The 24,672-nt window shown below is 31.3% G+C and overlaps 2 protein-coding genes across 2 annotated transcripts; both read left to right on the forward strand.

Moving 5' to 3' along the window:
* Positions 1-12,283: 12,283 nt before the first annotated feature.
* Positions 12,284-15,590, forward strand: LOC127105395 (glycerol kinase). Its single transcript, XM_051042578.1, has 4 exons — positions 12,284-12,676; positions 12,777-12,998; positions 13,473-14,430; positions 15,141-15,590. Exons 1-4 carry the CDS (start codon positions 12,543-12,545, stop codon positions 15,384-15,386), a joined length of 1,560 nt encoding a protein of 519 aa, XP_050898535.1. The 5' UTR covers positions 12,284-12,542; the 3' UTR covers positions 15,387-15,590.
* A 1,515-nt stretch (positions 15,591-17,105) lies between these two features.
* Positions 17,106-20,610, forward strand: LOC127105394 (glycerol kinase). The gene is made up of 4 exons (XM_051042577.1): positions 17,106-17,451; positions 17,648-17,869; positions 18,742-19,699; positions 20,030-20,610. The coding sequence occupies exons 1-4, from the start codon at positions 17,318-17,320 to the stop codon at positions 20,273-20,275; spliced, it is 1,560 nt and encodes a 519-aa protein (XP_050898534.1). The 5' UTR covers positions 17,106-17,317; the 3' UTR covers positions 20,276-20,610.
* The last annotated feature ends 4,062 nt before the right edge of the window (positions 20,611-24,672 follow it).

Consider the following 24,672-nt stretch of genomic DNA (forward strand, 5'->3'; position numbering starts at 1 on the left):
TTTTCCTCTTCGATAACAATTGAAAAGTGTTTTCAGTCGCCCTTTGTGCGAGCGTTGCTTGTTGTCTGAGGCAACATGTTTTTATCGCTCTTTGTGCACATTTTTCTAAAACGTCACCTAAACTATAAGAAAATGAGATTTTTTAGGCATCTTAGACGACATTTTAAAAATGTTTTTATGGTTTGCAATAACTAATATGGTAACGATATTTAAAATTTGTCATATATAGCAACAATTACAAGTTGTTTCCTAAAAGTGATATAGTGAGAACACTTGGTGTGTGTGTGTGTGTATATATATATATATATATATATATATATATATATATATATATATATATATATATATATATATATATATATAAGTTACAAGGGATATGTATCTTATTTTTCATAAAATAAATGATTCAAACAAGAGTTGTACCAGACATAAATTGCATGTACCATAAATGTTGTTTTAATAAAATATTAACTCAAATACACATAATAGACACAAAATGTCTAACATTACATAACAATCTATGTTCCTTCTTAGTTTCCCTTTTCTCACATTAATCTCAACATTTGTCCGCAACATATGTAAAAGCTTAACGAAACAGTATTGTCGCGGTGAGAATCAAATATCAAGCTATTGTATTAACTTGAAGCACAAAATATTGAATGTTCACCACCGAACTTTAATTTATCCAAGGGAAAGGGAAAAGATCGAATAAAACTCTAATTGTGCAATATAAAAACAATGCGAAGAGATTTAAGGTTCGGGGATTGGTTATACTAAGGAAAGATATTATCATCATAAGTATCTACAATATCATATAGGAACCTTTTGAAAGTGTTTGTGTTATATTATTGTTTGGAAATGTTTTATTGGGAAGGACCTTAAGGTTTTATTAATTTTTCTCGCCAAAACTTCGCGGTCATGTGCCTACGTATCCTTATAAGGATGGAATAAGAGCAACCATAGTTCACATGACTAAGGGTGAAAGAACACTTGATAGTGATCAAGGTTCCAAGGGGGGAAGTAAGTGTTCATAACAAACATGCTTACAAGAGTTACAAACTCTTACTTAAATCTAAGTTGTAAGTGAGAATGACTCTAACAAGTTCATATGGGAACTAGGGATTGCTAAACTACCTATGACATTAAGTCAATAAAGAGGTCTTTCCCTTGGATTTGGGCAAAAAGATAAACAAAAGATAAGTAAGATGTTCAAGCATGACATCCACAAAGATAAGCAAATGATAAAGAAAGAAGTTCAAGCATGACATCAACAAAGATAAACAAATGGTAAAGAAGATGTTCAAGCATGACATCAACAAGGACAAACAAGGATGAAGAAGACATTCAAAGATGACATCCACAAAGATAAGTAAATGAAGAAGATGTTCAAGCATGACATCAACAAAGATAAGCACATGATAAAGAAGATACTCAAGCATGACATCCACAAAGATAAACAAATGAAGAAGATGTTCATACATGACATCAACAAAGATATGGAAGCATGATCATAACAATATCAAGCATGGTATGTAAACACATATGTACAACATGTGAACATCAACAAAAATACAACAACATCAATCAAATACGTATAAAGTTAACATGAATATGAATGACATGGATATATCATCATGAAGAAACAAAGATGAATGACATAACAATGCACGAACATGTATATGGATGTCATAATAAGTATGAATGAACATGTATATGCATGAAGTAAGATATGGTTTAGACATAACATCAACTTAATCATGAAAACAAGTTAAGGTATTCAAGACATGCATGTTAAGGTTCAATATGATCACAATCAAAGGTTCAACATCATACAGAAGGTTTGAACATGTAAGCATACAAGTCATACAAAGACATGTTATCACAAGTTTAAAACATTTTCAAACAATTAAACAAAGACAAACACAAGGGCACACATGCACACAAAGGTTAACCAATACATGAAAGAATGACATGTGAATCATGGATCAATGGCAAAGTAAACACATAAAATTTCATGGCATAGTAACAAAGTTCAAAGCATATAAACATGTAAACATACGTTAAAGTAAGTCAAAATTAGGTTAAAACTGTAGCGGTAAATTCATGACCATCAAACTATGGATAAGCTTGATGTCAATAAAACCAGAGTCGCCACCACACTTTTATTGTTTCCAAAAGGAAAAGGGAAAAGCAAGAACAAAACTCAAAGATAAGAAGCTTTCAAATCAAAAGTAATAAATTTCCAGAGATTACAGGTAAGGGGGTTGGTTACACAGAGGGAAGTTGTTAGCACCCGAAGTGTCCTAGGTACTCCTAGGGAGCCCTTTTTTGTGTGCATATGTTTTTGGTGTAAATGATGTTTGATAAAATATAGAGTGGGAATATTATAAAAGAATTCATTAATTATATTTTGGTGTTTGACAAGACCTTCGGTCTTATGCCTACGTACCAACATAAAAATGAGGGATCAAAACCCTGTAGTTCGTGGTAAAATTTTCAAAGAAGTTGGTGAATTGATTTACCAAAAGTTTAACAGAGAAAGGCACATAAATGGCAAAATATTTGAATGGATTTGTTAGTTTTTTTGTCTTTTTGAAATTTAAGTCAATATGGTTAAGTTGACTCACGAGTTTGATTTAAGAAAAAGTTTGAAAATTCAATGCATTAAGGCCAAAGTTTCTAATCATTAAAACATGTCTAAGTTTGAAATCACAAGCAAAGAAAGTTTTTGAAAAGAGGGAGAGATTTTTGAAATTAAAGAAGTGGGAGGAGATGAAGAGACTACCCTAGATAAAAATTAAAAGTTCAGAGTTGAAAAGATCTGACCAATGGGATGCAATCCAACAGACAAGAATGTCATATAGAAATCCATTTTCCTTTGGACTTTTACAATCAACAAGAAATAAGCAATGATCAATATCTAAGCATCATATGAAGACAAAGGTATCAAATAAAGATAGCCATAATATCCAAGCAAGCATTCCAATAGCTAGCAGTATTCAATATCTTCCAATGTAGCAGATGAAATGTACCTTGATCAACTCAAAACAATCATCAGGCATAAACAATAATAACAATATAACAATTAAGCACAGAGACAGAGTAGCAGATGAATCTAAGGGATCCAAGATCTTGCATCATATGAAGGCATAATCAAAGATAGCTCAGTCTCATATGTTGGTATTGACCAAGTCCTCTAGCACAGGAAATGTTACCTAATTCTAAGTCCAAAAGTTCAGGTCAAATTCCAACAGTCCACCAATATATTTTTTAGTTTTTTTTTGTTGTTATTAGATATTTTAAGGTCCGAAGACCACAAGCAAAAACAAAAGACAAATAAACAATATATATAATCATAAGATATGGGTCAAATGAGCAAAGTGAAAAGGACTTGAAACATAGACAAGTTGCATGAAATGTAAATGGAAATGAATGATAAAGGTACTGAAATTTAAATTTGCATAAAGTAAATGACTTGAAAGTAAAGCAATGTTAATTAAGAAGTTAGTCAATGATTAGTCAAATATTAGTGATGAGTTTTAAATGTTAAGTCATTCTTTGGAGAACACTCAACCATTCATTCATAAGTATGAATCCTTGAACCAAGACGTCATCCATGAGAAGGACTTCAACTTGGATAATTCAACAAGTATGCCACTAACTCTCATGAAAGGAAAAAATGTTAAGCTTCCACACAATGCCATGAAGAATGAGAGACTTACAATCTCACTTACTAGAATGATATGCCTTCTTGATCAAATTTAGCTCTATGTTAAGCAATCTTAATTGAACTTATGTAGAAGTCATAACTATTTAAGGCCAAACAATAAAAATATAGGTGTTAATGCATGTTGGAGATTTGGTACAAGGGACTAAACTCCTAAAACATACCACACACTAAAAGAAATGGGGGGAAGACTTATCTCAATCTGACTCATGTTGATTCATCTGACACAAGACCATTGATGAATCAACTAACATTAGACACGAAGAGATTTCATTGGTCAATGATGGATTAGGGAAGAATAGGGATGACGATGAAGAGGGAAGGGGAAATAGAAACCCAAATTGATCACATGAGGAATTTCATCTGATCAATACTATCCATTCATTTTGGGAGATGAAATGTACATTTCATTAATCCCATAAATAAATGGTATTGATCATACAAAAGTCAAATCAACCATGACCAGGGCCCAAACAGAAAGTCAAACATCACAAGACCATAAAAATGGCTCAACATAATTTTTAAACATTTATTCAATTAAAAATCAAATTAAAAGTGAATAAAAATGCATTTTAAAAAGGACAAAACCTCAAATCCCTTCAAAACACCAAATAAATGGCCAAGGGATTTATCCTAGGTCAAACAAGGTCAAAGGACCTTAGACAAAAAAATTCATAATTTTTGGAAAGTCAGAAGTATTTTAAAACAATTAAAAATAAGTAAAAAAACATTTAATTCATGAAAAATATCAAAATTAATCCAAAAAAATGATTTCAATTCAAAATATGGAAGAGGAAAATATTTAAAGATTTTTGGTGAAAGTCTCATATTTTTTGGATTAAAAATGAATTTAATATGAATTAAACAAAATAAAGGGATTAAATGAAAAATCAGAATTAAAAAAAGAAATTCAAAAAAACAAGGGTCATCAGATCTCCCTCATTAATTAAGGTGGAAAATATGTGGCCACGCGCTAGAGTGCATCAAACACCGGAGTCAAACATGCAACACAAGTGGTAATCACTATGGAGGGCTGAGATTAGAATGTGGTGTCATGATCAGATGGCCTGTGACGTTCCAGCGTATCACCAGAGCCCTAGCTCCGGTCATCTTCTCTGGTGGACCTCACCGGACTGGTCCACCACCAACCACCACTAAAATAAAAAGTGAGTACATTATTTTAAAGAAAAAATGCTCAGGAGCTCGAATCTGGCCTCAATTTCACCCAATTCCAAATATATTGAAAGATACGTGGACTTGAAGTTTGCGGTGCATGATCTGAGTTGCTTCAATTTGGCCTCAAAGCAACTCAATCTTGTTGCCTACATTGGTAGGTCTTCAAAAACCAATAATCAATCAAAAAAGTTGAAAAATGAGGGAGAATCGAAAAAGAGAAGTTTGAGAAAATTCACCCTCGGGTAGCTTCAATTGAGCTTGATATTGCTTCCAATTTGCCTTGGCTCGACTCTAACAGCTTGTAGGAAGTGAAATGGATCAATGAAAGGCTTGGATTCTTAGAGTTTTAATCTCAAAACAGAATGAGAATTGAAACTCGATTTCAAGTGAAATCTTCAAGTTTATCCTTTAATGGAGGTTAAGGAGGCAATAGTGCAAAGCTTGGGCAAGAGAGATCCTTTTTCTAAGCAGCAAGGCAATGTATTTATAGCATGAGAGTTGCTTTCCACACCATTCCATAATTTGTCCAAAAATAGTAATGTGATGTGCATGGGTGCATGGACATGCATTAGGCCCAAAATGATGATTGCATTGAGTCCAAATTCGTGCACAAACCATGATGATATCATATCATGAAGCCATGCAATGGTAATTGGAAAATGAATTCAAAAGTTTCCAAAATAAGCCATGCAAAGTATCCATGCGCAAGTCCCCAAATTCTTCTCCAAATGAAGTGATCTTGGATGATTTGGAAAGGTGACATCAAGGGGAACAACTTTGATGTTTAACACTTTTCCATTTGGAGCATGGATCATGATGAATTTTGAGGTGGAAGTTGGAGAAATCAAACATGGTTTAAAATTTTCTATGTACAAAGTCAAATGACCTCTTCTTCCACCTTGAATAACTTTTGCTAGGAGCTCAAAATGGAAATGGTTTCATCAAAAAAGTTGCATATCTTTCAATCCTATTTAATTTGGTTACCAATTTGAAATTATTTGGATTTGGCGTGAGGGAGTTATGCATTTTAGAAGTTGAGGAAAATTGTTTGTTCAATGGTGATGACCAAAAATGACCTATAATGTTTCCTCATCGAACATGCCATTGAAAGTGGAATTTAACATTTATAAAATAATAAAAATTGGAGAAGACATATTGAAGTTGATCATGAAACTTAAATGGCCTTCATATCATAAAAATTGAGCAAGTTATGGTCCTTGGAAGTTGACCTCCTAACTAGGGCACATACAAAATGACCTATAATCTTTCACCATAACAAATGACTTTTCAAGCAAAACTAACTCTTTATACCAATATGGAAGTTGTTTGTAATGTAATCAATAGTAACTTTTATATTGGAATCATTTTCATATGACAAAAATTGTAGAAAATAGGGTTTAGGGAACCCCAGTTTTGACCAGCTGAGTTTCTCTGGTCAACCTCTTTGAACCAACTTGCAAAATTGAAGTTCTCTTGATCTTTAGGGATCATGGAGGATCATATATGCTTGAGATTATGTATAGTAAATTATCCTTTGGTACATTTGACCAATTGTTGAAGAAACTTACTGAGGAAGATACCCAGATGAATTAGGGCTTCCAAGGCAAACAAGCTTCAAACTCTTGATGAATTCTTGATCAAAATGACAAATAATGAACATGGGGATCCATATATGATGTTTATAACCATTGTGAACCATTAATTTATTGATCTCTTGTCATGAGGTTTTCAAACCCTAGTTGTGAGCTTGATAGGGCATAAGTGGATGCACACAATACCTACAAAAGAAACAAAGCTATACATAGACATATTTTTGGCATTTTGGTTAGTAAATAAAATAAAATAAATTATGATACAATCAAATGTGCTTGGTGATATTCCCAATGCAAACCCAATGAATAAGGGGTAAGGAGGATGCCAAGGTGTGATCTCAAATCCAAGGCAAATGATGAGATAGCATGAGGGATCTTAGGGTCAAAATTGGGGTCTTACAAAAACCAAAAGGTACATATTAACAACATTAAACAAAGTTCATATATGATGTACAATAGTCATGCAAGTCGTGATGATTAATAAAAAATAAAGTATCAACCAAAGAAAGTCATTTGAAACCCTAAAACAATCCTAAAAAGGTACCAACTTTAGACAAGCATAAGTATGTGAAAAATAAATAAATTATAGAATTTCTTTTCACCATAATAAAATAGACAGAATTATGAACACATGTCAAAAAGAGTAGCTCAAAAAGGCTTAGGGATCATCAAGTTATGAACCTTTAAAGTTATGAAAAATAACAAAAATAAATAGACAAAAAAAAATGAATAAAATGGGTATGAGGCAAGGGGGATTCAAACCCCAGACTTCTTGCGCACACAAAGACTTAACATACACACTCTAACTGCCGGGGAAATGATACATCTATTAACTAAAACAAAAAGAATTAATTATATAATAAAACAAAATCAAAAATTCAAAAATGGTGCCAACTCACCATATTCTTCAACCTTACGACCTTATTTTTGTTTCTTTTCATTTTTTTCTCAAACTTCCAACAACCATAACTCTATCAATTTTCCATGAAATTAAAAACCATAAGAACCTAAATTGCTCTATTTTTTTTTGCAAGGAATCTAATTTTATCATTATCTCATCCTAAAACTAAATGTACAAAGTGTGCCAAGGGAAAAACCAGAACTGCACTTTTAATTTTCTAACAATAAAATCTCAATCTATGAGCATGGTATAATGTGTACAGTAGAAAACATACAACAAACACACTATGTACTACACTTTTACTTCAATAAATATTCAAGAATGATGCATGAACAAGAGTTTTCAAGTGTAAGTGCACTTACCTATTGGAGAAAGTCCAATGTTTCTTCTTAGCTACTACAAAGATAAGAGAGAGATTCTACCAGCCTTGTTGATCCTTGAGGATAGTGTTTGAACAATGAGAATGACCAGAAACAACTTGTATTATCTCAAACGATTATTTTTGCAAAATGAAGAAGTGAAATGGTGAGTGATAAAATAGATGACACATAACTTGTTCAAGTGATTAAACAAGCTCTAAATGGTGTCTAGAGATGATTTGTGGTGTTTGTTTGGAAGATACACGTGGGGAATAAGTTTGGTTAGAGAACTTGTAAAAATAATGTATTTTTGCAAATTCTAATGGAATAGGAGTTTGCTGAAGTGTCGAGGGGTAATTGTTGTGTCTTTTGAGGCTTAAGATATCCCTCTATTTATTGGGAAAAAGTGGGGATTGAAACTGGTTAGAAACAAAAGTTGTGAAGTTATGGTTTTGGTTAAGAATGAATGAGAACTTTGCATGAATTATGGAGTTTCAAGGAGTTTATCATGCTTTTCTAGCCTCTACAAGATTGTTTCTGATCACTTAAGTTTGAAGGGTGAAAAAGTGAGTTGTTGGCATAAAACTTGCTTTATCAAAGTAGTAATGTGATATTTTGCAAATTCATCCATAAATGGTATAATGCAATGGACAAAACCTTAATTCCTTATGTAATGCACTTAGGATTCATATAAACATATGCTTATGGAGAGACTTGTACATAAAAGGACCTGCAATCAAGGGATTTTCACATTTGAAATGGTTTTCCTCCAAGAATTCATCATGAACATGACTTGAAATTCAAGTTTGAAACCCTAACTTCCCATTTTCGAAACTCATAGCTCATGCATGGAAAAACCATTTACTTGTACTTTTCGGAAAGCCCCAGACATTCTTTAAAACTTTCATGTTTTGAGATTTTGCTGAATCAAAGTGGATCATAATGAAAACGGGCTCTAAAGTTTATTACTTTTTTGGGATCAAAGATGACTTGAAAATTTTCTAAGTGTTTCAACTTGAGACACCAACTTCATGGCCTCATAACTCAAAATCCTTTCACTTTTAGGGAATCAAACCTCTAGGACAAAGTTGAAGTATGGAACAATATCTGTCATTTGTGCTTTAGATAAAAGAAAATGGCTGCTTGGATTAGAAGTTATGACTTTGGGAAGTTTGCCACTTTTGACATGAAATTTAAATACTTAGTGAAATTTTCAATGTCTTCAAGATTGCCTTTTTTTGCAAGTAACCTCAATTCTCTTGATTTTTATTGATAAAATTCATCAATTAAACACATTTTCATGAAATTTAACTTGATAAGTTCATATTTGATCATAAATCTCAAAAGTCAAAGGTTTGACTTTGCAATGCATTGGTTGTGTATCAAATGAATTTGAATATCTTGATCTTCAATTAATTCAAAGTCTTGAGCCAATTTAACATCATGGATGGACTCTAAGGATTTACTTTAGTGTTTTGAGTCATGTCTCAAGGCTTGAGATCATGTATTGATCAAAATTCTCAGATGAAATTGAATGTTGTTGAGAAACCCTAATTAGTGAGCCAGATGAAAGTGAAACTTGATGCAGTGATTAGGCCATAATACACTTATTTGTTGATGGAGAGAGATCTATTGAATGTATGAGAACTTGATTTATTGACGATCAATCCAAAATTTTGACTGATCAATCCTTTGAGCTCTTTGAGGGAAACCCTAATTCACAGATGAGACAAAACCAAACATATCTTGATCTTGAGGTTAGCTATGCATGAATGATGTCTAGGATGCAAATGACTATGAAATCTAGGGGTAAAATTTGGGGTGTGACAATTACCTAACAAAATTCCTTTTTAAGCCTACTTCATTAACACTTTGTATGTGTTTATGGTATGAGAAGCTTATATAATTAGAATCCAAGAATCTTCTCACTCAATAGATAACAAATTCATATTATATCCAATAACGAGAAATCGAGACCGAACTATTATTTTTAGGTTTTAACCCTTGTTATGTTTTCCCTCTTCAAAGATTAAGTTCTACATAATACCAATCCATCACTCAAGCTTGAGAATAAGATTGAGAATGTCAATAAGAAAAAGGATTACAAAATATTTGTTCAAGCAGGTATAAAAAACAACCAAGATCCAAAATCCAAATAAAATAAACAATACACCCTTGTACCCCTAAAAAACAAAGGTTGTGATGCCACTTCGTGATGGTAGAACAAAGTTGTAAAAACACATTGATGAGAGGAGATCAAACCCACCAAATAGACATCGTCGCGTGATAGCTCAACTCCTCTAATAAAGATCCTATATCATCTTTCTGTACAACTCATTGGATCCCATGTCCACTAATTTTTTTTGTAAAACCATAACCATTCATGGAGGGAAAGTCAACTATAATGACATCATCTCCTAAGTACTACTTCCGTCCCTAAATATAAGACCATCTCGAATAAATCTTGGGAATTAAGAAAGTTGGTTAAAATGTTAATTTTGTTGAATATTTGTAGAATTTTATAAATTTATCCTTAAGAGAGAGAATTATTTAATGTAGATCGTAGAAAAATAAGTAGTTTAATTAAGGGTACACATGTAAAAAAAATAATTAATGCACCTTGAAATACGAATAAGGTCTTACAAAAAATGGAATGAAACTCAAAAGGGTTTTAAAATTAGGGACGAAGGTAGTATATCTTAAGGTTCCTGGTCTATTATAATCCTCTTAACCTGAATTGAACAACAAGAATTTAAACCACTAAAAACAATCGATAAATCGAAAATCCTAATCAATTATATATAATAAATAGAAATATTACAAGCAATTTCTTATAATCTCAGAGTTACAATTCTCGCATCCATTGTAGTACCAGATTTGTAATGGCTATGAGGGGATGGAAGGAAGACAAAATGCAGTTTTGTTTTGTTCACGAATATGGAACTTGATGAGAATACAAAGGGGTTCACGAGCTGATTCTAGTAGGAAGACATAATGCCTAAAATTGAAGACACAAGAATACAAAGGTGCTCACAAACTGATTCAAGTGAGAAAGGAAAACAAAGGGACTCACGAGCAAATAGATATCGGTGAGAACATAATGAAAGAATAGACTTAGAGTTTTACATAGACACTGAGTTTTGTGTGCGTGAGAGAAGGAACCTAAATTGACTTAAACACAACACTCGTGTAGTCCACATCTCTTAAGTTCAATAGATTAAATAATTTAATTTTTTATATAAGAAATAATAGATTTAAAAGAATGAAGTAAAATTAAAATAATCTAAATAATAGTTTATATCATCTCTATTAACTATATTAAATAAAATCATCTTAAGATAAATATAAAAATGTAATTTATTTTCTTCTATAAACATATAAGATAAATAATGCACAATCCTAAATTGTATTCATAAGTATTTAAATACAATTTATAATATTTTTATTATTAAATTTAAAGTATTATATATATTTATTTATTAAATAAAATAAAATAAAATAAAATATATAATATTTGGAGGGAAAATTATCGCCTGATTTCTATTTTTGTAATTTCTAATTTTTATAATTTTAGAATAATTTTATAATTTTTATTTTTGTTTTTTAGTAAAATATGAGAATTCTATTCAATAGAAGAATTTGTCAAACCAGCTTTAAGGGACTTTACATGAAAAAAGTGAAGTTTGGTACACGAGAAAGCCGGTGGTCCAACTACCATAACGGTTTAGTAAATTTTGTTTCTATTATAAACATGAATGTCTTCACATGATAGCTGACTTTCTTATATCACTATACCCTATCTATGAATTTTCAGTCTAGATAGGCTAAAAAAAGTATTTGGTAATTCAACAATAAAGACTTACAAAAACAGAATAAATTCATAATTCAAATAGTCTTTTTTTTCAAAACAACTTGTCATTAATTAAAATATATTAATTATTGAGTGTAATAGATCATATATCATCCGATTCAAAATTATTACTTAATCATGGATGACAAAACTGATATTCATCTGAAATTATTCGTTTTGTCCATAGACAAACTAATGGTTTAAGCTCGAACTCTCTTATACGCGTATTCTATCTCGTCCCATTTTTTTCGCAGTCTTTTGCGGACGCGAAAGTTAACATAAATTTTTATATTTTAAGCTTAAACAATACAATCTACGCGAGCATACCCTTAATTTTTTTGTACATTGACCAAAATTTTAAATTTATACCTTTCAATTATGTCCGACTCACTTCGCCTTATTTTCTTTTACACATATTTAAATATTTAAATGGAGCCCAGATAGCAGTTTACCATTCTTATGATATTGGAAAATAATGTTGCACTTCTATTTTCTCTTAATTATTTGAGATAAATCACTTGATTTATCTAATTATTAAACACACTTTTAACTAGGTAACCCAATCATTTTCAAACATATCATTAATTAAAAAGATATTGTTTCTTTTCAAAAAAGATCAATGGTTTAAATCCATTAAAAACATATTAAATTGCATAAAAGAATTATTGAATTACAATTTTTCTTCATATAGTAGCAATTAATACTAATCTTCTACTTCTAGTTTTGAACGGATCCTTCTACTAAAATTGCTTAATTTACTTGTACCAAAAAAAGTTATGATCATTCATTTAGCTAAAAACATGGATTAACATCAACATTCCCAAAGAAACAGCATCAATTCAATAGTCAACAACATAAATATAAGGTTTTTGTTTTTTTTCATCATATTACATACACTCAAATTCATTCTTCAAATAACAAAAGCAACATAAACAAGATGTCTAAAGATGATGTTTACATTGGAGCAATTGATCAAGGAACAAGCAGTAGCAGGTTCATAATCTATGACAAATCAGCTAAACCAATTGGAATTCACCATGTTGAGTTCACTCAGTTTTATCCACAAGCAGGGTAATTATGTCCACCACATGTTTGATTTTATTCTTTGTTTTCATTTTAAAGTTTGTTTTTTTTTGTTGAAAATTTTGATGGTTTGTGTTTGGTTTGGAAGGTGGGTGGAGCATGATCCAATGGAGATATTGGAGAGTGTGAGGGTTTGTATTACTAAGGCAGTGGATAAGGCAACAGCTGATGGATTCAATGTGGATAAAGGTTTGAAAGCTATTGGTATTACAAATCAAAGAGAGACTACTCTTGTTTGGAGCAAATCCACTGGTGCTCCTCTTCACAATGCTATTGTTTGGATGGATGCTCGCACCGCCTCCGTTTGCAGGTCCTCCTTTTTTTTATTCTACTTTGCTGCGTTTATAAGATTAGAGTATGATTCATTTGTCTTGCAGATGTTGAATCATTGTCACATACACGGACACTGAACACAATCCATACTTAGTTTTCAGAAAATGGAAATGATTGAATGTAACCACATATGTCATACATCGGGTGCCACATAGCATAGAGATTGATCTCATGTAAGCAAAAATGCATTCCCTACTGTCAACCGTCATTGTAGCGACACGACTTTTTGATCACACTCTTCTACACATTCTCTATGTTTGGATAGATCCAACATTTAGAAAGTAAAACACCCTTATCAAATGAATTGATCTGTTTTTAAAGAATAGGTTGACATTGTGAAAACAGCTTTAATCTAGGAACATTCTACTGTTGCAGTTGGTGCACTATCTCATTCCATTGTTGACTTTCTGCCATAGTCAGAAATCTCATAAATTTTATTATTTTGAAACAGGAGATTGGAAAAGGAGTTATCTGGCGGTAGAACACACTTTGTGGAGAGTTGCGGTTTACCTATTAGCACTTATTTCAGTGCTTTGAAACTTCTGTGGTTGATGGAAAATGTGGATGCTGTCAAGGAAGCTATAAAGAAAAAGGATGCCTTGTTCGGAACCATAGACACTTGGTTGATATGGAATTTAACCGGTGGAGTGAAAGGAGGGCTACACGTTACGGATGTTTCAAATGCATCCCGAACAATGCTGATGAACCTAAAAACCCTCAACTGGGATGAATCCACTTTGAAAGAACTTGAAATCCCTCCTGAAATTTTGCCTAAAATTATTAGTAACTCAGAACCTATAGGAAATGTTACTACCGGATGGCCAATTGCCGGTATCCCTATCGCTGGATGCTTAGGCGATCAACATGCAGCAATGCTCGGACAAGCATGCCGTAAAGGTGAGGCTAAAAGTACTTACGGAACAGGTGCATTCATTCTATTGAATACCGGCGAAGAAGTAGTTCAATCAAAGCATGGTCTACTATCAACTATTGCTTTTAAGCTTGGTCCTAATGCTCCAGCCAATTATGCGCTGGAAGGATCCGTTGCTATTGCTGGAGCTGCGGTGCAATGGATTAGAGACAGTCTTAGTCTCATTTCAAATGCTAATGAAATAGAGGATATGGCATTAGGAGTTGAATCCAACGGTGGAGTTTACTTTGTTCCTGCTTTCAATGGATTGTTTGCTCCATGGTGGCGCGAGGATGCTCGCGGTGTTTTAATTGGAATTACAAGGTATACAGGTAAGGGTCACATTGCTCGAGCCGTGCTTGAGAGCATATGTTTTCAAGTGAAAGACGTCATTGATTCAATGTGCAAAGATTCTGAGTTCAGTGACTCTAAGAAAGAAGAGTTTTTGCTTAGAGTGGATGGTGGTGCAACTGTTAACAACCTGATGATGCAGACTCAGGTTTGGACTAACTTTACATTTTCTTCTATGAACCTATTTCATCTAATTTCAAATATTTCAAACTTTTTAATATTGTTAAAACATAACTTGCATTACTTATCATCAAAAAGATGTTTATATTGTCAAAAATGTTATGTTTGTGAAGCGGATGTATGTTTACTTTGATGACCTGTTTGGATTGGTTTATGTAAGCTTATTTACCTGTATACATAATTGTGACTTTTAGAGTTTATGGAAACAAATTATGACATGTTATATGCGGTTTCAGCTTATTTTTATAAGCTCTACAATATTACTTATGAAAACCCTAATAACTTATATGAAATGCTGAATTAAGTTCATGGAAACAAAATACGACGTGTCCGTATGCGATTTTCAGCTTATTTTCATAAGCTCTACAATATTGCTTAGGGAACATTATAACTTATATGAAATGCTGAATTATGTTTATGGAAACAAATTATGACATATCCGTATGCTGTTTTCAGCTTATTTTTATAAGCTCTCCAATATTGCTTATGAAAACACCTTATAATTTATATGAAATGCTAAATTAAGCTTATGAAAACAAATTATGACACATTGTTTTCAGCTTATTTTCATAAGCTCTCTGATGTTGCTTATGAAAACATCTTATAACTTATATGAAACACTGAACTAAGCTGTTTGGAATCATTTTTCACACAAATTTTGTTGAAAATGTTTGGCAGGCGGATTTGTTGGCAACTCCGGTAATTAGACCGTCTGACATTGAAACAACAGCACTAGGAGCAGCATATGCCGCTGGATTAGCAGTTGGTGTTTGGAAAGAAGAATACTTTTTCGACTCAAAGGAAAGGTTGAAGAATGCAAACATTTTCCGTCCTCAAATGACGGAAGAAATGAGGAAAAAGAAAGCAGATTCTTGGTTAAAAGCTGTCAATAAATCTTTTGACTTAGCTGATCTTTCTCTTTGAGATGATCTTATGCAGCCAGCAGTTACTATTACCATCTTCATCTTTATTTTTCATTTCCTCTACTTTCTAGTACACTTTTTTATTTTAGTCTTCCTTTCCTTAAATATAAGGAATAGTTATATGTCAATTATGTAATAAAATTGAAATTTTGTTCCTTCATTTCTTTGTATATGGAGAAGAATATAGTCAAATATTTCACATGAATGTGTGTGTTGTTTGTGTATCATAATTTACTTTTTTAGAGAAAACACATTTTCACAACATCACTTTCTCGTGCGCCAACTAACACAACGGTCAATAAATTTTATTTAGGTTGTAACATTTAAGTTTTCACATGATAAGTGGTTTTTTTATATGAATTTAATGTGAAATTTTTGATGTTAAATATCAATCAATAAGTATTATGATTGCAACACATATTTGGTAAAAAAATTAGGAAGAAGTTTTCAATGGAAAAAAGTGAAGAGTAAAATTTCTAAAAACGGAAAATATAAATTTGGACTTCTTTGGTACAATTTTTTTAGACAAAATAAAATTAATAAAATAAAGTATAAATGAGGCAATTAACAAAAGAAGTATTAAAAGGAAAAAAGAAACAAAGAAATAAAGATAAATCTAAGAATCAAGTTAAATCTCAAATCAACTACACTGCCAACATACCAAGAGAAGAACAAAGAATCAAAACACACAAAATTAGACGGAAATCTGTTAATCCAAAAGACATGATTTAAATTTAAAGTTATTATGTTAAAGTGCAAGAGTTACCACTAATATATTCAAGAATCATTTTCAAATTAAAAAAGTTCTTTAACAATTGTCAAAGTGACAAAATATCACATCATAGAAAAATGATCCATAGATTTAATCCTATCTTATAAAAAAAAAAGACTTTAGTAGAGAAAAAAGAAGACTAAAATTCCTTAATTAGCTGAAAATTCTATATTCAAATACTATTAATTAAAGCAAATTACATTCACTTCCTCTAAGATATATTAAAATAATACCTACATTTCTTTTAATTTTAAACTATATATTAATCTTCTATGAGATTATTAAAAAGACAATCATATCATCTCTCTAGTTTTTGGTGTTGACTCTTGTGAAAGATCAAGATTCCATCTTTTTTTCTTTGTTTTTCAACAATTTAGGGGTTATTTAGTGGGAGTTTTAAAGAGAGTTTAACCCCAAACAATTTTTAAAAAAAAATGAAATCTTGGTCTCCCATAGTTTTTAGTGACACTTAAAAATGGTAGGTATTGATGATATTTATCTATTTTTTTTTCCTAACTAAAGATATATATAAATTTAAGAAAAATTAATGCATATTTTAAAATTAAAGAAATGTTGATGTCATTTTAATTGAATTTAAATGAGGTAAGTTTAAACAAATTCCTGCTGAGGAACAAAAGTTAAGGAAATACCGATTTGTTTTTTTAGTGGAAATAATATTTGGTCAATGTGATGATCTCTCATCATGAACTCAGGATTGCTATGACTCATTTTCTCTAATAATCAAAATGCAAAAGAAAAAAAAAGTGAGTGTAAATTTTCATAAATAAATGACAAATAACAAGCTAGTCAAAAACTATTATTCCTAAAAAATTTCAAAAATTCTAAAAATAATAAATGAAAAATACAAATTAAAAAATTGAATGTAAAAAAAACACATAATAAAAAACCAAGAAAGACGGAGAAAAAGAGGAAAAATGAGAGAATTTTTTCTTTTATCTAAAATGGATAAACTTTGTGATGATTCGTTTAACTAAAAACTTGGATTGACATCAGCATTTCCCAAACAAACGGCATTAATTCAATAGTCAACAACATAAATACAACGTTTTTTTTCTCTTCATCAGATTTACACTCACAATTCAATCTTCAAACAACAAAAACAACATCACCCTCTTTGGTCTCAAGAATAACAATACAAGATGTCTGAAGATGATGTTTTTATTGGATCAATTGATCAAGGAACAAGCAGCACCAGATTCATAATCTATGACAAATCAGCTAAACCAATTGGATCTCACCATGTTGAGTTCACCCAGTTTTATCCACAAGCAGGGTAATCATGTCCACCACATGTTTGATTTTATTCTTTTGTTCAAAAAATTTATATCTCTGTTTTCACTCTAAAGTTTTATTTTTTTATTGAATTTTTATGATGGCTTGGTGATTAGGGCAAAACCTATAATTGATTTCATTTTAAAGTTTTTTTGTTGTTGTTGTTAATTTTGATGGGTTTGTGTTTGTTTTGAAAGGTGGGTAGAGCATGATCCAATGGAGATATTGGAGAGTGTGAAGGCTTGTATTACTAAGGCGGTGGATAAGGCAACAGCTGATGGATTCAATGTGAGTAAAGGTTTGAAAGCTATTGGTATTACAAATCAAAGAGAGACTACTCTTGTTTGGAGCAAATCCACTGGTGCTCCTCTTCACAATGCTATTGTTTGGATGGATGTTCGCACCGCCTCCGTTTGCAGGTCCTCCTTTTTTTCTTTTAATTTTCTTTATTTTCCTAAATTGATGCTTGATTTGAGTGTAGGAAATCATTTCATTCTATTTTGTTGCGCATATAATTGAATCTTTGCGTGATTAAGAGTATGATTCATTTCGCTAGAAGACTATGAAGCACAGACACATACATGGAGGATGGACATGTAGATACTTACAATAATTTGAGAAAATATTAGTGATTGAAATTTACAACATATTTGTCTTTAATTTGAAATGTCAGTGCTACAATATAGCAAGGGGATTGATCTCATGTAAGCAAAATGGCATATATGTATGGTTGTTGTAGGAAATGGATTCCATGCGGTCAATTGTCATTGTAGCAACACAATCTTATGATCACACTACACTTGTCTAAATTTGGATAGTTCTTTCTTTTAGAAAGCAAAACATCATTGTCACATGAATTGGTCCGATCATGAGTTGATTTGCTTATAAAGAATATGTTGACATTGTGAAAACAGGTATTAACCATAAAAAATGTGCTTAATCTAGGACCAATTGGGTTTAATGTGCCTTCTATCTAGTTAAAGAGAGTATGAGGCCAAGGGAAAATATTCACTAGTCACATTTTGTGTATATATTTCATCTATAATAAAAAACTATCACCCTCTCGATTTTATTGTAGATCATATCTCTTCATTCAGATGAACTACCATTTTGCCTTTGCAACAAAGGTTTTTTTTTTTGTATTATGTTCTAATTATTTCTGTCGAAATATTGGGTGCTATGATTTTGATGTTAGTTCCATTCAATGGTTGAATTTGGTCCACTATCTCATTCCTTTGTTGCCTTTTTGCCATCATCAGAAATCTCATATATGTTAATTATTTTGAAACAGGAGACTAGAAAAGGAGTTATCTGGCGGTAGAACACATTTCGTAGAGAGTTGCGGTTTACCTATTAGCACCTATTTCAGTGCTTTGAAACTTCTGTGGTTGATGGAAAATGAGGATGCTGTCAAGGAAGCTATAAAGAAAAAGGATGCCTTGTTCGGAACCATAGACACTTGGTTGATATGGAATTTAACTGGTGGAGTGAAAGGAGGATTACACGTTACGGATGTTTCAAATGCATCCCGAACAATGCTGATGAACCTAAAAACCCTCAACTGGGATGAATCCACTTTGAAAACACTTGAAATCCCTCCTGAAATTTTGCCTAAAATTATTAGTAATTCAGAAATTATAGGCGATGTTGCTACTGGATGGCCAATTGCCGGTATCCCTATCTCTGGATGTTTAGGTGATCAACATGCGGCCATGCTCGGACAAGCCTGCCGTAAAGGTGAGGCTAAAAGTACTTACGGAACAGGTGCATTCATTCTATTGAATACCGGCGAAGAAGTAGTTCAATCGACTCATGGCCTACTGTCAACTATAGCTTTTAAGCTTGGTCCTAATGCTCCAGCCAATTATGCGCTGGAAGGATCCGTTGCTATTGCTGGAGCAGCGGTGCAATGGATTAGAGACGGTCTTACTCTTATTTCAAATGCTAGTGAAATAGAGACTATGGCGTTGGAGGTTGAATCCAACGGCGGTGTTTACTTTGTTCCTGCTTTCAATGGATTGTTTGCTCCGTGGTGGCGTGATGATGCTCGTGGGGTTTTAATTGGAATTACAAGGTATACAAATAAGGGTCACATTGCTCGAGCCGTGCTGGAGAGCATATGTTTTCAAGTGAAAGATGTCATTGATTCAATGCGCAAAGATTCTGGATTCAATGAATCTAACAAAGAAGAGTTCTTGCTTAGAGTGGATGGTGGTGCAGCTGTTAACAGCCTGATGATGCAGATTCAGGTTTGGACTAACTTAACATTTTCTTTCATCTAATTCCATATTTTTCTAACATTTTAAGGCCCCTTTTATTGTGAAATTATTTTTTATTTTCATTTTCGAAAACACATGTTCATTTTAACTCGTTGAAATGCTTCCCCTGATGGTCTATTTGGTTTAAGCTTTTTGATTGGTATACATAAACTATTTTCAGCTTATTACCACAAGCTCTCTGGTATAGCTTATGAAAAACCTTATAACTTATATGAAAACAACTGGATAACCTCCGAATTAAGCTGTTTGAAGTCATTTTTCATATAAATGATTTTTTTCTTTCTAAATAATTTTCGACAGGCGGATTTGTCGGCAACTCCTGTAGTTAGACCGGCTGACGTTGAAACAACAGCACTTGGAGCAGCATATGCAGCTGGATTAGCTGTTGGAGTTTGGAAAGAAGATTACATTTTCGATTCGAAGGATAAGATGAAGAATGCAAACATTTTCCGACCTCTAATGAATGAAGAAATAAGGAAAAAGAAATCAGATTCTTGGTTAAAAGCTGTTAATAAATCTTTTGACTTAGCTGATCTTGCTCTCTAAGATAATCTAATGCAGCAGTTATTATTATCAACTTAATCTTTATTTTTCGGTTTCCTCTACTTGGTAATACACTTTTTATTTTAGTCTCTGGTTCCTTAAATGAAAGGAATAATTATATGTCAATTATGTAATAAAGTTGACATTTTGTTCTTTCATTTCTTTGTATATGAAGAAGAACAAAAACATTATAGTATAGGAAAAAATTTCACGTGTATGTGTAGTGTAACAAATCTATCTTTGATGTTTTTTTATCAGGAGTAATTGTATTTGGTACCTTAATAATCTTACAGAAACCGTGTACCAATCTTATATAATTAAATTACTAAATTAGGGTCTCTTTGTTAGTTAACACACCACTTCACATTAATATTTTCCTATAGTTTATCACCTAGTCTTTTTTGGTAATCATAGTGTCTTCCACAAATGGATCTTATGATTCAATGTCCCCTTGGCTTCATTCACACACAGAATGGATTATAGAATTGAAAACGATCGCTTTCTATAAGTGCTTCTTTTGACTACAAAAAGAAGGGTGCTATTAAACTTTCTCAATTTTCATAGTAATAATTAAATTGGGCATCATGTTATCATCATCTTATGAATATCAAATAATAACAAATACTTAAATTTCATTCTGGATGCATGTCAAGACTTAACTAGTGACTAATATATAAACACTTCTCTATATATTCTTTCAACTTTAAATTTTCTCTAACCCTAATGAATATTTGAAACTCATAATTAATTTTTGTGTATAAATAAATTTAATTTAAAGTTGTTCATTACATCCTATATATATTTATTTTAAATTATATAGATTTTTAAAATTATCTTTTTTTCCCTCGTTTGAATAGTAAATTCGGACACATCTTATATATTTGTTTGGATATTATTATATTTTTTAAAATTGTGGTGGCAAAAACGTCATAATTTTCAAAATCAAATTTGTCCGAATTAATTTTGAGAATTATACAGTTTTTACAAGTGGACCAATAATGTTTTTAATTTTATAATTTATAAAAATGGGATAAGAAAGATTTGAAGGATGTGAAATGTACACGTGGTCGGTGGTTAATTAAATATCATATGTGTGCATACACAGACACTTATATATACATATTTTAAGAGAAATACAAGACATGTTATTCTCACGTATTCTTTGTTTTGTTTTCTCAATTTGTGTTGTTAAATTTAATGAAGCATGAAGTATATATTCTTGGCACCTTATTCCTTTCTCCAAAAAAAATGAAGTATTGAAGGTAAATAGTGAAGTCTAAGGTCTAAGAGTGAGTGTGTGTATATATGAAACTTTTAGTGTGGATAAGAAATTATGTTCTATCTCATGATCTACTACCTTGTGGAACTATGGAATCTTAAAAAGGTGTTTTCTTGACTAAAATGGTGTCAAGTAATTGGGTGATAGAAGACGCATAAACACTACTAAAAAACATATTATTATTACCAAAAAGCATATTAGGTAATTATTGACATAATCAATTGAGATAATATATGTTTATCAGGCGATTTTTATTTTTTTAATTTTTAAATTATATATAATTATGGTCACAATTAATAATTGTTGTAATAGGTTAAGATTGATATGCTTCAAAACTCAATTCCTGCAACTTTTGTGTTTTTCGTTAAATATTATTATAAATAATATTGATAAAACTTTTATCTCATCGAACAAAAAATCGAGGTATAATTCCATGATGCATCATGTTTTATTTTATTTAAATTTTTTTTATCTAGTCCTTAGTTTCTAAAATAAACAAGGAGAAAACTAATTAAAGACATTCTTCGAATCCCAACAAAGAATATTGCATGACACAAAGAAACTGGTGAGTAATAAGAGAATGAAAAAGGAAACAATACATGTTACTTTTTAATTTTTTACCATTCATCATTTTTGTGCGTGTCCAAGTAATATATTACCCCGGTTCTTTTATAAAATCGAGGTGTAGAATGAATAAGCCACTTGTCACCTCGAGTTTGTTTAACAATCGATGTGAAATTGTTTAATCTAATATACATAATTTACCTTGTAGCGTTCAATTTCACTTACCTAAAAAATATATAATAAAACAACTCCCATAGAACCCTAACGAAAAGCTCTAAAGACATATCATCCTTCAACTCTTGAAAAAGAAAGGAAATACGAAGATGGTGTGTGGTTAAGGCTCTTGTTTGCTTCTTCTTCTTCACAGATATGGTATGTCTAACATCACTATTCATGTTACATTATTGTTGTTGTTGTTGTTGTTATTGTTTTTTAGTTGTTGAGCCCCGAAATCTTAGAGGTTTTAATCTTATTGTTGTTTTTGAGACCCGTTAGAGGTTTGATATTGTCGTTGTTTCTTAAACTGAGATTAATGTTATATTTTGTTATTTTTGTTGGAATAAATGTGTTATATATTTATTGAGATTGATGTTATAGGTTTATTGTTGATGTTGTTGTATTTTTGTTGAGAGATTGTTTTCTAGTTGTTGTTTAATGTTAGTTGTTATTTAGATTGAGATAATGTTAATGTCGTTGTTATTTATTATTGTTTTTGATTTGTTGATGTTATTGTTGTTGTTGTCTAGTTGTTATACTTAGCAAAGTATTAAAATCTATATGTTTAGGATTTAGTTGTTATTATTAAATTTGAGTTTGAGATTGAGACTAAGATTATATTTTTTGTGATTCTTTGTACATCTCATCTTGTTCCTCTAAATGTGTCAAGAGGATATTATAGTGACAAAAAATACAATTGAGTTTATTATATCTAATGTCGATTGTTTGTTTCACTAATTCTTCTTTGAACATATAATCTATTAAATTGTTTTTGGAAATAATACTATGAACAAATATGTTGTATTTGAAAAACATCTTACATTAATCAATGTTTTTCGGGTATTTTGCAACTCATCATTTATCTCACGTTATTTAATCGTTAAAATCTCTCAAATGCTTATAGTTTTCATTCAACTTTCTTCCATATTTATCGAATGAACAAGTATGGAATAAAATTGAACAAAAACGAGAAGCGTTTGATAGATTTTAACAATAAAAGAACGTGAGATGAATGATGAGTTGCAAAATACCAAAAAAACATTAATTAGTGTAATTTGTTATTCAAATATAATTGTATATATAATTATTTGAAAAACCAATTTGAAAATGTATAAGTTCATCTGAGGCTAAATGATACAAACAATTCACATTAGATAATAAATTCAAACTTGTTTTACCCGTTAGTTATATTTTAAAACCAAGAGGGTAGGTTTTTCCTTCATTTAAAATTTTCTTAAAGGATCTCATTGGAGATCGAACCAATGACCATTTCAACTATACCCTATGTTATTTAGAAACCAATGGGTAAGATGGAAAATTTTTAGGTCGCCTTTCGGTACCTCACCTATGTAACGGAGGTAAAATCTACTCCGCGCTCGAGGTAAGATGTGTTTTTTGTAGTAGTGATAAAAGGATGTATTCCCTTAATTTCAAATTTTAAATAAAAACTAAAAACTTGTCACCACAATTGTTTTTAAGAAATTTGTGAAATATGTTACCTATATAAGCTGACTTAATTCACTTCTCAATAGACTGCGTTGTAAGTGTGAAACCCTAACTTCTCTCGCCTTGTCCAAATCTCTCAAAACTTCATCATAACTTTACAAAAATCCAACGTAACTTCTCAAACTAGTATGAATGAAAGGAAAATGTCACGAAATAAGTAGTAAACTCATATATTTATTTTATTTTTCCACAAATCTTTTCAAGTAAAGGTACGTATGTCAATCATTTAATGAGATATGATATCATATTATTGTTTATCAAAATATTAGTCTTATTTATCTTGTTTTTATTGTTCAAAAGGTACGTCAAACATTTGTTTTAGTCCAACATATAGTTTATTCTTTTATTGATGTTAAGATGAGATTATAGGTTTAAATTCTTAAGGCATGTAAACTGTTTAAGTTATTGTTGAGGTATGTGGTTGTTTTTAAAATTATTTTTTTGTTTATATTAAGGCTACTTTATGATGATTTTGTTCATAAATATTATTGTTGATGTATGTTTGATAAATGTTTTGTTGTTTATATTAAGTTTAGTTTATGATTTTGTGCTTAAATATTGTTGTTAAGGTATGTTTGATGAATACTTTGGAATTTTTTCCTGAAATAACCCACATTTTCAAAAATAAATCCCAAAATAACTCAATCTTCAAATTAATTCTCAAACTACCCTCCTTTGAAGAGGTGACGCCAGATGAATTGGTGTTTGCTCTCTAAGTTAAAGAGGTGGCGCCAATTGGATTGATTTATGCATATGGTGCTGCCAATCCAATTGGCGCCCATATGTAAAAAAGGAGAGGAGGCGGCAATTGGTATGACGCCTCTGTGTATTGCGT

Source organism: Lathyrus oleraceus, chromosome 7 (genome assembly GCF_024323335.1).
Source record: "Lathyrus oleraceus cultivar Zhongwan6 chromosome 7, CAAS_Psat_ZW6_1.0, whole genome shotgun sequence".
NCBI classification, from domain to species: domain Eukaryota; kingdom Viridiplantae; phylum Streptophyta; class Magnoliopsida; order Fabales; family Fabaceae; genus Lathyrus; species Lathyrus oleraceus.

Coding starts and splice junctions, on each gene's coding strand:
- LOC127105395 (XM_051042578.1), top strand. CDS start 12,543: ATGTCTAAAGATGATGTTTACATTGGAGCAATTGATCAAGGAACAAGC. Junction 12,999..13,472: donor CGCACCGCCTCCGTTTGCAG/GTCCTCCTTTTT, acceptor ATTTTGAAACAG/GAGATTGGAAAAGGAGTTAT. Junction 14,431..15,140: donor ACCTGATGATGCAGACTCAG/GTTTGGACTAAC, acceptor AATGTTTGGCAG/GCGGATTTGTTGGCAACTCC.
- LOC127105394 (XM_051042577.1), top strand. CDS start 17,318: ATGTCTGAAGATGATGTTTTTATTGGATCAATTGATCAAGGAACAAGC. Junction 17,870..18,741: donor CGCACCGCCTCCGTTTGCAG/GTCCTCCTTTTT, acceptor ATTTTGAAACAG/GAGACTAGAAAAGGAGTTAT. Junction 19,700..20,029: donor GCCTGATGATGCAGATTCAG/GTTTGGACTAAC, acceptor AATTTTCGACAG/GCGGATTTGTCGGCAACTCC.